We start from the raw sequence: 17,311 nt of genomic DNA on the forward strand, positions 1-17,311 counted from the left end.
AGTCTCCACGTGGGAGGAGGAAGAGCTGCTGTGGACGCAGTGCTGATGGTGCCACAAGGTGAACCACGTGATGCCATGGAACTTCACAGTCAGAGCTGGCTGGGACGGTGCCCTGCATCCTGCGGATCTCACCGCAGCGCTTAAAAAAAGCAACGAGTAGGCCGCGTGCCATTCTTGGCTTCTGCCCACCCCTCCCTGCAAAGGGTCTGAGGTGACTCACAGCTGCATGGGGCATGAGGAGGGCGGAGAACAGCATGGGCGTGGTCAGAACCTGTCCCAGCACCCAGCGGCCGGGACTCTGAGCAAGGCAGTCAGAGCCAGCTAGACGCGGGGTAGGTGTCCCCACGTCACTGAAGAACGGCAACACTGCCTCCGGCTGCCAGGTGGACACTGTGTGCCCGGCTGCCAGCAGTTCATTGCCAGAACTGCCCGTCCGGGCCAAACCAGGGAAAGGGACAAAACCCCAACGGTGCCATCGTGTGAACGACAACACAGAACTGCGTCTCCACCCTGGGGGCGCGTCTGTGCAGAGGCCGTGGGCCTGTCCCCAAGACACCATGACTCCAAGGCCTCGCGGCCCCGTCACCCCGCAGGAGGGCAGCTCCTGTCTCTTATTTATCCCCATCACCACCTTCCCATCAACTCACTCTGTCCCCGCATTAGGAGGGCTCACGCCTGACTCATCCGAGGCTGGGCGCCCCCACCCCTGCCCATGGCGCCCCAGCAGTGCACACCTGGCGTGTTCCTCCGGAAGCTTCCTCTGCCTCTGCATGTGGAACATGAGGTCCCCACCGTTGACGTACTCGATGACCAGGAACAGCCTGTGGGGGCGGGGCGTCAGAGCTGAAGTCACCGTGCAGAGGCCGGCCCCGCCTTGGACTGGCTCGGGTCAGCAGCGGGGTCTCCAGGCAGCCTGCACACGGGCGCACATGTCACCTTCCGCACCCAGGGGCTCCTTAGCAGCCATCAGGTGGCCCGGATGGGCAGTTCCGGCAATGAACTGCTGGCAGCACAGACCCCCAACGCAAGAAGAAGGGTGTGTGCTGACTCCTGCCCGGCACTATTGATCCAGGGCAGAATCCTCACAGGGAAACCTTCAGAGGCTCAAGAGTGGCCATGGGGGCCACAGCCAGGGCCACAAAGGCAAAGATGGCTGCTCCCCAGTCTCAGGAAAGGCTCCGCAGCCCCGGCATGCGTGGTGACCACAGCATGGCCACCATGGCCCAGAGGAGGCGATCCCTGTGGACATTGCTGACCCGGAAGACCACAAGACCAAGAGATTTGTCTGAAAGTTTTATAGAAACAAAACTTCTGGAGACTTCAAGGCATGGGGCTGATATTGCTCACTACTGCTGAGAGTTACAAGAGGCGATCAAAATATACAGTGAATGTACCAGAAATTCATCACTGTAAAAGACACACTGCTCTGAAGCCCCCTCAAAACTCTCCCTCGCCTGGAACACACTCATCCCACTGTCCTTGCCAGTTTCTGAAGCAGCTCTGGGGTCCTCTTTCCTGAATGTCTTTATGAGGCGTGGTAAAAAATATTGTGACTGCCGCTGCTAAACACCAGCCAGTGGAAAGACAGTTCCGAAAACCATGGTGCTGTGTCCTCGGCCACCTTAGTCACCAGATCTGGTACCGTGTGACTTCTGGCTCTCCCCTAAAGCCAAAATGACCAAGAAAGGCCAATGTTTTGAACCCATCCAGGACACCAAGGCAGCCAGGACAGTGCAACTAAAGACACGAAAGAGGACTTGGCAAGCTGGGCATGTGGCACACACCTGTAATCCCAGTGCTCAAGAGGCTGAGGCAGGAGGATTGCTGAGAGCTTGAGACTAGCCCAGACTGCAGTGAGACCCTATCTCAAAAACAAAATGAAACAAAAAGACACCAACCAAAAAAGCAAAACAAACCCCCCCAAAACAGAGGACTCCAAAACTGCTTCAGAAAGTGGCAAGAATGACTCAGTGTTCCAAGTAAGTGGCAGTACTGACAGTGTTTTTTGGTTTTTTTCCAGTACCGGGAATCAAACTCACGACCTTGCGCTTGCCAGGCAGGCGCTGGGCCGCTGAACTGGATCCCCAGCCCCCGACAGTGTGCTTTTTACTGTAACAAAACACTCACAGCTGAGCCCACACACAGCAGTCCAGTCCTGGCCTGGCTGCCCATTGAGGAGCCCGAGAAACAGGGACCACTGAGGGACGTCAGGCAGCGGGCAGGTAGGGACGCAGCCCCTTGTGCCGGGGGAGGGAGGAACCCTGAGGCGGGAACTTCGCCTCATTCCGGTGCGGCGGTCCCCAAAGAGCAGCGAGGCGCAGACCCACTTGGCCGGCAGAGGGAGAGTCAGGAGGCACCGCCTCACCTGCCCACTGCCGGGCCTTTCTGTCTGTGGCTGTGCTCCTGTCAGAGTGAAGACTACTGAGGCAGAGGCCAGTTCCCTGGGCTCTCCAGAGCCAGACAAGTTGCTTTAAAGTCCAAGTGGAGAAACAGAAGGGAAAAACAAAACCATGAAGCAGAACTGGCAGGATGGGCCCCGCCGAGCACAGAGCGGTGAGGTGCTGTCTGCCCTGGGGCCATTGTGATGTGGCTCCCGCCCGCAACTGAGGGATGGCCAGGAGGCTCAGGTTACAGCGTGTGCTCATCTGCGAGGACTTGGGTCTGAGTCCCAGCACCCAGCCAAGCACAGCATGGTGACACACTCCTGTTATCCCAGCACTCTGGGAGGCTGAGGCAGGAGGATGGCAAGTTCAAACTCAGCCCGGACAACTTGGTAATTTAGACCCTGTTTCAAAATAAATTGAAGAGGGGTGGAGATGCAGCTCAGCGTGAAGGACCTTGGTTCCACCCCAGCCCCTTCCTTGCCTCAGGACCTGTACGTGTGTGAGCTGGGCAGGGAGCGGTCAGGAGTCTGCAGCCTGGGGGCGTGGGGCGCAGCTGAGGAGAGCGGGCACCTTGGCATTCGGGAAGAAAGAAAGAAATGCTTATTTCCCCCACTCAAAGGCCCCTTTATCGTCGCCAAGCTCATGTGGAAAGTGCTGTTTTCTTTAGCAGCTTTCCTCTCCTGCTGCCAGCCCGCACGGCGTCCTGCCCGAGTGTGTCAGCTTCCTGCTGTGTCCACCGGGCCAGGACGTCGGGACACGCGGGTTCCACCCACAGGGCAGTGGAAGTCCCAGGGCGGCATGGAGGGGAAGCCAAGGCACAGAAGGAGGCATACAAAGTCTTCGTTCGCCAGGACCGCCCTCAGGCAGCCCGTGTGCCGGCGCCATCTGCGTGGGTGTCCCAGGGTCCCTGCTCCTCCGCCATGGGGTCCGAGGCCCGGGGGGCCCCTGTGTTCTGCGGCACGCAGGCTGTGGCTGCTTCATTCGGAGACTCGGCCTGACTCTGACGAAGGAGCTCCTGCGGTGGAGCTCACACCTGGCCCGCCAGCCTTGTGCAACACTGCAGCCCACAGCTGTCCCCGCAGGTCCTGCTTCGGGAGGACACCGGAGGGGGCGACGCCGGGCAGAAGCAGCCACTTGGATGGGCTCCCAGCCTGGCCTCCCCACTGCTGGGCAGAACGGGGAACCAGTGCAGAGCAGTCCTCCTGGCTCTCCCGGGACAGGGCGGAGGCGTCTCTCAGGCCCTGGTGGGAGGCGACATGGATGCTCTCATGACAGGACACGTCCCCACCGTCCCCAGGCAGCTCCGGTCAGTGTGGCCAGGGTCCTGGGCTGGCATCTGAGCAGGACTCGGTGGTCTCTGGGCAGCTGTAAGCCTCTCCCACTGCTGTCCAGTGGGGTGTCCCATGAAATCCACATGTGCTCTGTCACACTCGTACCAGAAACGTGAATCTCTGCCTTTCAGGTGTTTTCGTGTGATGCCACTGCTGCTTCCTCAGGGCCAGCACAGACACAACAGCAGCTGGGAAGTCACAACACTTGGCCCACCGGGGCCCGGGGTCACCACAGCCAGCAGCAGACTCCAGTAAGAACAAGCATGGGAGAGGTGCAGAGGAGCCATGCATGTGGATGCCCCAGCGGGGCTTCCGGCTGCAGGAGCTGTGGCCAGCGAGTCCCCCACGTGCTGGATGTCTGTGCTTGGGCAGCCGGAGGAAGTGAGCAGGAACAGCTGGCTATTTTCAGACCTCTGGCCCAGGTTCTCAGAAGGAGCATTGCCTGTGTGTGCTGACAGCACAGCGGAAGCTCCAGGCAGGAGTGGGGTGAGGGGCAGGGTCCGCCAGAGAACGGCAGTGGGCCGCATGCAGAGGTGGCCAGGCCTGGGTGCAGTGGCCTCCTCCGCACCATGGGAGCAGCCGGGAGTGGGTACAGAGCTGCACACAGGGAGACCCTCAGCCCGAGTCGACGTCCTGCACAGTGTGGGAGCCAGGCCCGGGCACCCTGGCAGGAGACAGAGCCTGAGACGGAAGGAGGTGGAGCAGTCGGTGAGGGTCAGGCCGGCTAGCGGCAGAGTGCCAGCCCCAAGGCCGGCAGCATGCAGGGTCCCTGTGGGCAGGTGGTTCCTCTGCTGCCTCAGCTAACAGGGGCACAAGCCCAGGGGCAAGGGCGAGGCCAGGGCTTCGTGGGGGTGGACACCAGGCCCCGGGGCCCCAGCTCAGAGAAGCCCACAGGCTGGGCCAGCCTCGACAGTTGCTTGTGAAGTATTTGTGTGTGTGTGAAATGTTTTAAATAAGCGTGGTTCACTGCCCAGTGATGAGCAAGCCGTATGTTTCATGTTCCTGGTGTTGCAGGATGCTGGGCAGTCAGCAACTAGAGTTCCCAGGCATCTGTGAGATGCTTCCGGAAGAGAGCGGCATTTGAACACGCAGCCTGAGCTAAGCAGAGGCTCCCCAGTGTAGACGGGCACTGTGCACCTGTCCTGCCAGGCATCAAAAGGCAGAGGGGTGGCCCCACGCTCCTGGTGGGCCTGGCTGTCCACCCCCATCTCTGGTCCTGGCCCACAGCCCTTCTGGCCGCACCACCAGCTCCGGTCCCCAGCTTGCGGGCGGCAGGACATCTGTGTCCCTCGGCCCCTGGTGCTGTCCTGATAACCAGTACCCTGCTGCACACATGCAGGGGGCCTGGACGCTGCCGACGCCAAGGGGCTCCTGGGCCTGGTGCACGCTGAACACAGCAGCCTGGTGGCCACCCAATAAGAACCCCAAGCTAGAGGAATGGGGGAGACGCTCGGAAGTCTGCACCCCACGCACCCACTCCTTTTGCCAGCTTCTCTGTCCCTGGTTCTGTGAGGCACAGCCGCAGGCAGCGGGGGCTCCGAGCCTGGGTCTGGCTGGAGAACCCTGAGCATGGCACAGGACCCTGGCCTCCGTGGAGCACACAGCGGCAACTTTTCAAACGAAGTGGTGAGTGCCGGCCAGCTGCCCCCTCAAGTTCTAAAGGGAGCAAACATTTACAGTTCTAGACTGCTAGGTCTCCAGCACCCTTGAAGCAGAGTTCCAGTACCCACAGAGCTCTTAGTGAAGTCCCCAACATTTCCCAACCTGCACCCCGCCCTGCGCTCACCCCGCCCGGCGCTCTCGCAGGCCCCACACCTGGTCCCAGGCCTGCGCTCGGTGGGATGCTTTCCACAAGCGGCTCGTAATTTACATAATTTAATAATTAATTAATTATGTGGCCGCATCATTTACTTTCAGGTGGATGACATTTACTTAGCCCGACACCCACCACCAGCAGCCACACAGCACATCTGTGACCCCGGGCCCCACGCCTGCCCCAGGAGGCGCTGCAGGGTGCGGCAGGCCTCGGGCGCCCACAGGCCCGGGCCACTCCTGCCCCTTACCGGCTCGTGGTCTGGAAGCAGGAGTGCAAGCCGACCAGGAAAGGGTTGCTGGACGCCTGCTCGAACACGTGCTTCTCGGTCTGCACCCAGTCGATGTCCTGCAACAGAAACCGGGCGGTGAGGCCTGGAGCACCGTGCGGGGCCTGCGCTAAGGCCCTGGCCAGGCGGAGGGCAGGACGGGCAAGCAGGGGCGGCCACAAAGACAGGAGAAGAAGCTGCTGTTGGGAAGGGGCCACCACGGCCGCCACCGCCAGCCCTTCCTGTTTCCCCCACCAGCACCATCACAGCCTTCGGGACCACGTCCACTGCCACCACAGCACCGTCTTCACCACCACCCCGCCGTCACCAAAGTCCACCATGGGCGCCGCCACCACCACCACCACCGAGGAAGCTGATGCTGCCAGCCAGCAGGAGGTCATCCGGACCCTCAGTTTCCTCAGCCATGAATGGCCAGCACCACCACTGCCAGCTCAGCAGGCTGTGCACTGCACAAATGCCCCCGCTGGGAGGGAAGGAAGGGCTCGAATACAGCCCTTGCTCAGACCCTGAGCCTGGCCGGCACGGGGGCAGCCCTCCTGAGGTTCGGGCAGCACCAGGTCCCTGGATGTCCAGCACTGGGGGACAACAGCAGCCTCCGTCTATCTACCCGCCCGCCTCTCTGCCGAGACCGGACAGGTGCCCAGGACGTGGTGTGTGCACTGCTGGTCTCCAGGAGGGCCAGAGCCAGCCCCGCTGAGCACCACACGCCCCGGCAGGGAAGGCTTCTGCGGCAGGAAGGACGTGGCAAGGATGTAGGGGAGCTGGGAGCCGCGGGCTGGGGGATGGAAAAGGAGCGGCGACTCAGGCGGTCGTAGCCCCCCAAGAAGCGGGAGAGGGAGGAGCGCAGGGAGGGTGCTCGGAAGGGGAGGGGCCACGAGGCGCACCCCAGCACCCTCGAGGAAAGCAGCCCCGGACTGTGGACTCGGGCTAGCCGGAGCAAAACGGAAAACCAGAGGAGCAACCCAGACGCGGCCAGAGCTGCCTGCGAGCTGCCTGTGCCCCTGCGATAGCACTCGGGGACCTGGAGGCACGCGACGCTCCGAAGGCGATGCACAGACCCCAGCCGGGTGCCCGGAAGGCAGCACGGGGCCCGCCTGGCCAGGCCAGGGAGGCAGCCGAGGAGGAGTGACGCCTGCCATGGCGCAGATGACCCTCAGGGCATCTGCGGGGTGACAGCAGCCAGGCCTGGAGGCCGGCCCAGGGCTCTAGCCCTGTGCGACATGCACAGCAGGGCCGGCACGGGCACAGACCAGGATGGCGGCTGCCGAGGACAGGGGCGGAGGGGACCCACGGGTGAAGGAAACGTCCCAGAGCCAGGTGGGTGCCGCTCACAGGGCAGGGGCTACAGGGTACTGCAGGGTGCGTTCCCAAGTGGTTGGGGTACTTTGTGTGTGTGGTACTGGGGCTTGAACCCAGGGAGCACTGAGTTACACCCTCAGACCTTTTATTTATTTATTTTTTTGAGAAAGAATCTTAAATTACAAAGCTGGCCTCAAACTTGTGATCCTCCTGCCTCAGCCTCCCAAGTAGCTGGGATTACAGGCATTAGCTGCTGTCTAAGATGGCAAATTCCGTGTTATGGTAATGTTTGCTGCAACCAAGACCAGAACAGTACATGGAGGTAGAATGAAGATTCTAACCAACAAGCTGCTGCCCCTGCACCCCGAGCTTCTGCCTCCCTGACGACACTGAGACAGCCATGCCCCCGGCTCCCGCCACCCCACTGCACGACCTCTCATCCATGCGTAAGGAGTGAGGGGGTCGGTGTGCGACCTCATCACGAGAGGGTTCTGACTGCCGGATTTGGGACAGGCATCGGGCCTCAGGGCACAGATGTGCTCCCCGAGCCCCAGCACCCGTGTGGCCTGGCTCATCTGCCCACAGCCACCAGTGCCAAGTTACTGGCTGCTTGGGGTGGGCACCAGGACTGCAGCCTAGGAATGGCTTCTCCGTGTGCCATCTTTGCATCTGTCTCCCCACACGTGACCCCGCACGTGACCCCGCATGACCCCCACCTCGTCATCGTGCACCAGCTCCTTCTTCACCACCTTCATGGCGTAGATCTGGTCGTTCTTCTTCAGCCGCACCAGGAGCACCTTGGCGTAGCTCCCGCGCCCGATGACTCTGATGAGGTCGAAGTCCTGCAGCCCAAGCCCCGGAGAGATTTTGATCCCGTCGACCCCGTCAATAACCGGCTTCAGGTCCTGCAGGGGAGCACAGCAGGGCAGGGGATGCTGGCTGGGCTCTGAGCTGCGCACCCCGAGCAGATGGCTCTGCAGCCTGCCACTGCCGAGGCCTGCCGTCCTCGAGAGGCCCGCCCCAAGCAGCCACTAACTCAGCACTAGAGGCTGTGGGCAAAGAAGCCAGGCCACACGGGTGCTGGAACAGTTCTGTGAGGGCCCGTCTGCCAGGCCAGGTGAGGATGTGGCCATGAGCCTGGTCTGTGCCCAAGGCCGCCTGGGTGGGACCTGGAGCCAGCTGGGCTGGGCCTCTCTCGGCAACTCGAGAGCCTGACTGGCTGCAGTCACCATCACGAGGACGGGTGACAAGAGGGAACAGCTCCGCCAGGCGGCAAGCAAGGGCGTCCGCGGCACAGCAGCGAGGGGGCGCGGATCTGTGACCGAGGGCGCAGGTGGACCCGAGCCCCGAGGCTGACGTGCACGGTCGCTCTGGGGAGGGCTGGACCTTGAGGTCGTGGCAGAGGCTGAGGGCACAGCGTGCCCCATCCCTGCTGTGATCCACCCGAGCTGGCACTCTCGCTGGAAAGGGCGGGCGCGGGGCAGAAAGGCCATGTGGGCAGTGCAGGGACGGCGTGGGGATGGCAGCGTGGGATGAGGACTGCAGCCTGGAGCGGCACCGGCCTTGCTCTGAGGGCAGAGCCAGGAAGGGGACCAGACGTCTCCTAATGCCCACAGAGCATGGGACGGGTGGCGCTGACACCACCCAGGCCGAGCTCTCAGGTTCCTGACGAGGACTCTGAAAGCAGGCCGAGCCCCTCCCCACTCACCTCAGAATCATCTTTAATGCTGTCGTGCTTCCGGGTTGAAGAGATATAAGCAACTAGAGGAGAAAAAGGAAAGGGCGTCACAGCCGATGCTGGGAACGCAGCCGAGGACACAGGGACGTGGTGGCCCAGCCCAGGGCGGCAGAGCTCAGGGCGAGTCCACGGCGCAGCCACACAGGGCCCTGGTCCACAGCTGTGTGAAGACACCTCTTCCGGGCCCCTGCAGCCTGGCTGACTCTGACTGCAGGGACTGGGCACCCATGCTGGGGACCATTTCCCCAGGGACTCACCCAGGGGTAACTGCAGAGTCTGCGACACGGGATGAGGTCGCGTCCTACAGCCCACCGCAGGCTGGAAGGGCTCCCAGGCACCTGCCCTACCACACAGTGACGGAAGCACTGAGAGCAGCTCCTTCCGCCCTCTGCTGTGCAAGATGCTCTAACACAGACCCACTCACAATAAAGTGTGGGCACCCCAGGGAACCCAGGGAATACTGCGCTGAGTGTGAAGACCAGAATGGTGTGTGCGCGTGCGCATGTGCATGCTCACACCACCATAAAGTTGAAAATCGAAAGCAGAAGCATCTTAGGTCTGGGACCATCTGTAGGTGTAAGGTTTGGGGTCTGCAGGGACAGTGAAGCTGAGTGAAGAGGCGCACGCCAGTACTCAGCACACCCGGAGGCCAAGGAAGGAAGGCTGAAAGTTTGGGCCCAGCCTGGGCAACTTAGGGAGTAGGGAGACCCTGTCTCAAAAATATAAAATAAAAAGGGCTGGGGATGTAGCTCAGTGTGAAGGCCCTGGGTTCAATGCCAGTAAAGTGAAAAAAGAAAAAAAAAGTGTGCCAACGGCGGGGACGGGGTGCACGGGTTCATGTTTGTTTGTCTTATGGATGGATAATGTTGGGAAGATGGCGGGTGAATGGATGGTGGGTAGATGGATGGACAGGCGGGTGATGAGTGGATGAATGGATGATGGACACAGAAGAAGGCAGATAGATGGGCAGATGATGACTTCATGGGTGGATGGATGGGCAGATGGATGATACCTGAATGGGTGGATGAACAAGGAGTGATGGATAGAAATGAATGCATGGATCAGAGTGGCAGAAGGACAATGGATGGATGGATGATGAACGGATGGGTGGATGGAGGATGGGTGGATGGATGATGGACAGATGAGTAGGTAAATAATGGATAGAAGGTGGATGATGAATGGGTTGATGGATGGGTGTTGAACAGATGGGTAGACAGATGATGGTGGTCTGTGGGTAGGGGTACGATGGATGAATGACGGGTAGATGATGGATGGGCAGATGAATGGATGGATGATGAATGGATGGCGGATGGACAATGGATGGTCTGTGGGTAGGCAGGCTGCTGTCTATTAGGCATCTTTTGTGTGAGGTGCTATACTAACTGCTTCATGTTCTGTAGTCTTATTTCACCTTCCAAAGCCTCCTAAGGTGACAGATTTGCTATCCAAATGAGACCTACGGCATTCAAACACCTATGTAAGAGCCCATGAGCATGGGAGCTTGGGCCTGGGCTATCAGCCAACTCACATTTGAAATCTCTCTCCTTAGATTAAAAAAGCACCTCCCCAAGGTCCTAAAATCCTGAGAGCCACACAGCTGCCCTGCCCATGTGCGGCATGCCCGCAGACTGTCCACGAGAACAGCTCCAGGCAGCGTTGGGGACCCTCACACTCGGGTTCCCACGGCAACACTGTGAAGACGTCACAGCCCAGCACCCACCAGGGAAGTCTACCTACCCACCCATCCCGCTGGGGACAGAGGTGATAGCTGCACATTCCACTCCTGCAGGAGGCACTGCGCTTGCCAGCACTGACCCCTGGGAGCAGGCGGAAGGTGACTTGCAGGCCACAGAGGGCTGGGCCCGGGGGAGAGAGCACCTACTTCCATCGGTGTCCTCGGAGGGAAGGTCCACGCCGTCACTCTTCTCGTCTACTGGAGGCTCTTGGGAAGGCATGACAGAATCCTACGGTGAGACAACAGCGTCACCGGGTGCCACAACACAGCTTCCGCAGACGCCGCATGGCTCTTGTGGCCATGTACTACAAGGTGTGCACGACAGCATTCTGCATAGACCGTACTGACCACTACTGAGCTGGACATTTAAAGAACGCACACGTTGGCTGCAGTTCTAAGGGCAGAAGGGACACTCGGCACCCTAGGCTGTGTCTTCCAGCTCTCTACACGACGTTGGCACCCCCACCCACGTGTGTCCAAGCCTCATCCTAGGCAGGCTCGGGTCCCATGCAACTGACGTGTCATGGAGACAGTGTCACAGTGTCTAGTGGTGGCCCTTTAGGTTCCAAGCCCTAGCCTCCCCCGACTTACTGACCACATCCCTGGGGCTGGCCTCATTTTCTTAGGCGAAAGTGGACCTTTGTAGTCAAAGGGGAAATGCACCTTCCTGGTGCCTGGCAGACCGAGTGGAGGACTCCTAGCAACACAGATGGTGTCACCTCACCAGCACAGTCTGCATGGGCACCTCTGCCCCTGTGCTCCAGCAAGAGTGGGTCAAGACCACCTCTACCTCCCATTTTCTGGTAGAGGTGCAGACACGCACCAGAGAGGCACCGTCGCTCACACCCCACAGGACGTGGATGTGCCGGCCCCTCCCAGGCGGCCCTCGTGGCCCAGTGAGACACAGGCAGGCGGCAGGAAGCACGAATGCTGGGAAGGCTGTCACCGCAGCGCCTGGGCTCCCTAAGCACAAATGTGCAGAATGGTGGCCGCAGGGCTCAGCCCTCAGAGGGTGCTTGAGACCTCCTGGGCACCCAGGGTCCTGGTCCAGACCCTGCCCAGTCACTGCTGTGGCACAGAGGCCCCCGTCGAGCAGGACTCACCATATGCCTTCTGCAGGTCAGCGGGACAAGCACGTGGCAGCGTTTATGGACCAGCAGCTTGCAGTTGATGCACCTGTAGCCTTGCCGCGCGAGGCCCCATATCCTTTCGCTGCACTGGCCGCAGTATGCCCGCTGCAGGGGAGGCAGGCAGAGGCCACTGTAAGGTAGGCGAGGAGTCCCAGGGATGACCTGGCAGAGCCCAGCCCACCCTGCTCAGCAGCGAGGGGCAGGGGTGACTGACCCTGTCGGCAAGTCCGCTCCCCTACCCTGCTGTCTGCTCTCATGGCAGCCTTGGAGCAGCACTGCGTCTGCCTGGGGACCGTGAGCTGCAGGAGGGAGCTGGCCTGCACCTGGGCTCTCCCTTCCCTCTTCCTTCTGGACATTAAATGTCCCATCTTTGATCTGCTTGATGGGTGACGTTTTCACGAATTTTTATGTTTTACAGAATACAAGAGAATGAATGTCTTCCGAACATGTGCACAAATCACTTTGCAGTTACATGGCATCCGTGTCCTCAGCAGGGACAGGATCCCCATCTGGGACTTTCCCAGTTGTAGCTCCTGTGTGTCCCTAACCGCCTGTGCATTCCCAGCACAGCGCTCTCTCAGATGGCCTCAGGTCTCCCCAAGTTAGGAATACCAAGAGTCCATCAGTCTGAACTAACTCACTTAGAGACTGGATCCTTCAAAAGGGGCCGCTCTGCACACAGGACCAACACGCAGCTGCCCTGCAGCAAGATGCCTCATTCCCATGAGGGACAGCAGGCACAGGACCAGCACCAAGGACAGTGCCCAGTGTGAGGGGCGCTGACTGAGGCTGGTTAGGACCAGAAAACACACGCATGCATGCATACACACATGCACACGCCACTGTCCTTAACTTTAAGGAGGAAAAATAACTTACTCCATCTTTGTGGATTGCCTAAATCATCTCTCCCACAAGGGAATCAAGCCACATCTACAGCTGCATCTGAACAGCCCCAAAGGCAGTGTTGGGGTGCAAGGGTTGAATGGGGTGGGCGAGACCCATCCAGGACCTTGGTCTGGGCCCAGCCAGCTTGGTGCTGGGTCTGGACTCTGCAGAGGCACAGGTGGGTGATCCTGAGTCCTGCCCTCTGCACCCCAGGGCAGCACTCCAAGCAAGCAACTGACTTCCATCTTTTGCATCTATAACCCTGAAGAACACCTCTTGCCCTTTATGCAGCTGTTTATTAGAAGTCGTGTTTGTGATCTCACGTATTGAATGTGCTTGGCCTCCCCTGCATTACCACCCAGCGCCATAGTCTGCCACATTTGGGTCACATTTGGGGGCGTGTCCACAGCCACCAGGTGTCCTGACAGACTAAGGAGGACTCCCTTCCTCCCAGAGCCACTGTCCCAGGGCCGGCGGGGCGGGTGCATCTGCCTGCGGCAGCCACACAGGCGCCTGCCTCCCCCTGCACTGCTCAGGAGGCCCCGGGACCCGGCCCCCCGTGCTGCATGTCAGAGCTGCACTGAGTCACTAAAACACACCATTAAGAAGCAAAACACCCTAAGCCCCTGTTTCTATTCTCAGAAATTCGTGTCAATTAATAGACTAATGGGATAAAAATACTTTAAAGTTTATCTTGCACGCTGCCAGTTTTTTCCTTGCTCACATTTTCAATAATCTATTTTACTTTCTAAACACATTAGCTGCTGCTTAAATGTGCAGCCAGCTGCGCCTCTGTCCGGGCTTCTGCCGCCTGGTGCTCATCACGCCCTGTGGTTCTGACTGGGAGCTCAGGGTCCTCACTCATCTCTCCGGGGGAAGTCTTGAGCTATTTTGGAGTGGAGCTGGCCTACAGCTGCCAGCTACATGGGGCGCTGCCAGGCCGGGCCCACGTATCAGGTACAGAGAGGGCCGTCAGCCTGTAAGAGGCCCAGCTTGGCCGTTCAGACTCTCAGAAGGAGTGGGTCTCCCCTTCTTCCCATGAAAGGGCCCAGGCAGCCTCTCCTTGCACCTCTCCATGGAGCCAATGACTGCAACTACCTTAAGGCCACTGCAGGGTGGACCGGGCCCCTGCTACTGTCTTCTGCAGCCTCCATCATCCCAGCAAAGGGCAACTCCAAGCTTCTGGGTCAGGGTGGTCAGACCCAGCCCACCCCGTCTATGTGCGTGCTGCTTCCCCTGCATGGCTACGCCCCCTGTCGGCCATGAGGGCAGCCCTTCACGGCTGCAGGTCAGGCCTCTGGCCAGACCTTTGCGCCACCCTTCCTGGGAAGTGCTCGCTCCCAATTTTACCTCCTTACACAGAAGAGCTCAGGAAAAGCCCTTGGTGGGCTGTCCAGACCCTCTGTGAACATCCTCTGCACCAGCCCAAAAGGCCTGGTCCTTGGACAGCCTAGCTGGCCCTGCAGCACGAGTGACCAGCACAGTCCAGCAGGGGGTTCTGCCACCACCGGAAGGGGGACTCTGACTGTCGTTCTGCAAACCCCTCACTCCTGGTGGACGCGCCATTTCTCCCTGGTCCTGGAGCACCAGTACCCATGACTTGCTTCCAGTCTCCAGCTAGAAGCTGGGTCAGTGGGCTGTGTGCACCTCCCATGGACAGGCACGGGTCCCGGCCTCGACAGGGCAGAGCCCATGACATGGTGCTGTGCACACACAGCAGCAAGGGGCCTCAGGAGCGAGGACGGAGGAGGGCCACCGGGAGGTGCCCACGCCTGGCCTTGGTGCCTCACACAAGGCAGACCCCGTGCTGCCTACACCTAAGCACAGTCCTGGCATCCTGTCCCGGCCAATCCCGGCAGAGGGAAAGCCAGGACCACCGCACAGGTGTGATTACATGTCGCCTCCTCCAGGAAGCCCACTGGGCTCCTGGGCAATGCCCAACCTGTCTTCCTGTGTGCTGGCCCACAGCCCTCCTGCAGCCCAGTGTCCGCTGTGGTCCTCCTTAGCTGCTCAGGAGCTTGACCTCAGAGCCTACCCCACCAGCTCATAGGGTGGGGGTGAGGGCAGCACATGGCTTGTCAGCTGGTGACAGACAGGAGCAGGAGCAGCACACACCCACAGACTCTCTGAGGTTCGAGGAGCAGCATCACCGTGGGCGACCTGGAGCTGCTCTGGTGGGGCGGGGCAGTGCTGAGGCCGTGGGTGTGGAGCCGTGTGGTAGGAGAGCGTGGGCGTGCGAGGGCAATGACACCGCACACAACCTATCCACAGGCCTCGCACCTTGGTGTCTCTTGCACCACCGTCCCTGCTGTGGGTGAGGAGACAGGTGTTGGTGGCAGGACTGGGGTGCAGGCAGCCACAGGGTTGCCTGGTGCTCTGTGCAATGTGCAGAGGGGATGCCACTCCCGGGGCCGGCGAGGCTTGGGCACCCACTCACCACAGTGCCACCGGGGTCACCTTCGTGTTAGAGGTGAGCCGCCCGCCGTGAAGAGAAACCAGGGCCACTATGCGACGTGTCCCCAGAAAGGGCAGTGGGAGGCCACATAGCGGCCACAGGAAGAACAAGAGTGTGGGGTGACCTGGGGGTCCGGAGCTCAGGGAAACCCCCATAGCCCACTTCTGGACACCAGCAGCCCAGTGCCTGAGTCCCAGGTGCTGTCCAGGGTCGCATAACCGGGGATGGCTGAGGGACGTAGTGGGTTCAGGACAGCCCCGGGGCACGGCTCTTGCGCGTGACAGAGCAAAGGTGGGGAGCGGAGGAACCCTCTGCCCGCTGTCCTGTCCAGCGGCGCTAAGGGCCCTGGGGGATGGACCACTCACCCTGTTAAAGCGCTTGGCTTGGAAGAGGTGGCCGTTGGCACGGTACAGCTTCCTCCATCTTCTGGCCCCGCGGCGGTAGATGGATTCTGCGGAGGACACAGCGGTGAAGCAGCAGCAGGGCGCCCGGGGCTGCCCGCGAGGCCCAGCAGCCCCTGCTCATGTGACCCGCATGTTCCCGGCAGCCCAGGTGAGGAGCACTGGGCCCGAGACTGGGCTGGGTGCAGGCGGGGCACAGGCATCACTGCAGGGCAGCTAGGCCCTGCCCCGGCGACACACTCCCCACCCACCGAGGCCAGCTGGTTTCCTGCTCGCCCGCCTCTCTGCGCAGCCCCACGAACACCAGGCCCTTTTCCTCACAGTGGGACACAGTTCAAAGGAGCCGATATTGACAGAGTTCCTCGCCAGGAGCAAGCGGGCGCCACGGTGCCAGCCCAAGTGCGGTCCTGGCGTTCTGTCCCAGCCAATCCCGGCAGAGGGAAAGCCAGGACCGCCGCGCACTTTATTTTGAATCGCAGCTGGCCAAAGACACCATTCTGTGGCACGCATTCAACAGCTCACCCTGGTGGGGAGAACGCGGTAAACTGCAGAGCTGGAGGACGCCAGCCCAGAGCCGCTGAGTCTCTGCGCCCCAGCCTGCTGCCCGTGCACTTTAAAACACTCGGACCCGGAAACAAAACCTTCAGAAACACAACGCACAATGGGGAGCTTTGTGCTTTTATAAAATTCTCTAGCAAAAGCGACTTTCATGGGGCTAGCAAAAGTGCCACGGATATACTTAAAGTGGAAATTGTAATGGAATGTTTTTAAAACAAGCAAATGACCAACTTTGGCAGGTCAAAGGGACTGTAAAACCTGCTTCTCTCCCTCGAAGCAGGAGGTTCAGTGAGAGTCAAGAATTTGGGGTTCCTCTAGGAGCTGGGGGGGATACTCAGCCACCCAGCCCCGGGGGGCTCTGCATGTGGCCTCCAAGGTCCCTGAATCGTGGCCAGGGTGGGCAGCAGCCAACTGTCGCCTGGGGAAGGCTAAAGGCCTCCTGCCCAGGTGAGGCATCACACAGCGCCAGGCCCAGGCTGGGGCCCAGGCCCTGGTTGCCACCCGCTGCTTCCCAGGCCTCAGGCCCGGGCTACAGGGGCATGTGCCACCAGGAATGGCCAGTCCTTCTGCCTGTAGCTCGGCCACCTCATGAGCCCATGTGTCCAGAGGTCAGGGTGCATCCACTGAGGAAGCCTGGCCCAGATGAAGTCCCTGCCCCACACCTGCCGGCCTGATGTCCTCTCCATGGCACCCGTGTCCCCTCGTCCCAAGGGACAGTGCATAGAGTGACAGGAGACACTCAGACAGAGCTGTGACACCGAGCGCTAAGAAAGCAGAGTGGAGACAAACAGGGCCCATCTGCAGCTCCTCTGCCTGATGGGCCACATCAAGTTTATTCTTGGAGAGCAGTGCAAGTCTCCGGAGCTGAGAAGGTCGGAGGTCACGGCCAACAGGGAGCCCATAGGTTGGGCAGGGCCACAGGTGGGGCAGGCAGAGTGTACGAGACCCAGGGTACGGAGCACAAACGACAGGTGACCAGGACTGTGCCCCGCGCCCTAGGCTCCCAAACACACAGAGTGATCCTGCCTGTGAGCAGCACCGCGTGGAGACAGCTCTGAGGGGGAGAACCAGAGACTGAGACAGAGCAGCACAGTCCGCCGGCCGCCTCAGGGCACGGGGAGAAGATGCAGGCTCCAGCGCCCGCATGCCAGCTCCCTCCCTCCAGCCTCCAACCGCCCAGCTCCTGGTGTTTGAGCCGCCCAGGCTTTAGATTTCGCTGAGCAGACTGGATGAACCAGGACACACGCCTGACACCACGCATACATTGGGCTTCTCAGAAAGTAAGGATTTAAG

At 60.4% G+C, this 17,311-nt stretch overlaps 1 protein-coding gene across 2 annotated transcripts in view; it reads right to left on the reverse strand.

Moving 5' to 3' along the window:
- Positions 1-17,311, reverse strand: part of Prkcz (protein kinase C, zeta) — a gene marked incomplete at its 5' end in the record, with an annotated part of 74,124 nt that overhangs the window by 5,543 nt on the left and 51,270 nt on the right. For both annotated transcript variants that reach the window (XM_005404177.2, XM_013504279.1), the window contains 7 exon segments: positions 735-821; positions 5,779-5,876; positions 7,833-8,021; positions 8,825-8,877; positions 10,737-10,818; positions 11,693-11,824; positions 15,425-15,510. In XM_005404177.2, coding sequence (XP_005404234.1) covers positions 735-821; positions 5,779-5,876; positions 7,833-8,021; positions 8,825-8,877; positions 10,737-10,818; positions 11,693-11,824; positions 15,425-15,510 — 727 coding nt within the window.

This window comes from Chinchilla lanigera, unplaced genomic scaffold (genome assembly GCF_000276665.1).
Source record: "Chinchilla lanigera isolate Chin_1 unplaced genomic scaffold, ChiLan1.0 scaffold00085, whole genome shotgun sequence".
Classification (NCBI taxonomy): Eukaryota; Metazoa; Chordata; class Mammalia; order Rodentia; family Chinchillidae; genus Chinchilla; species Chinchilla lanigera.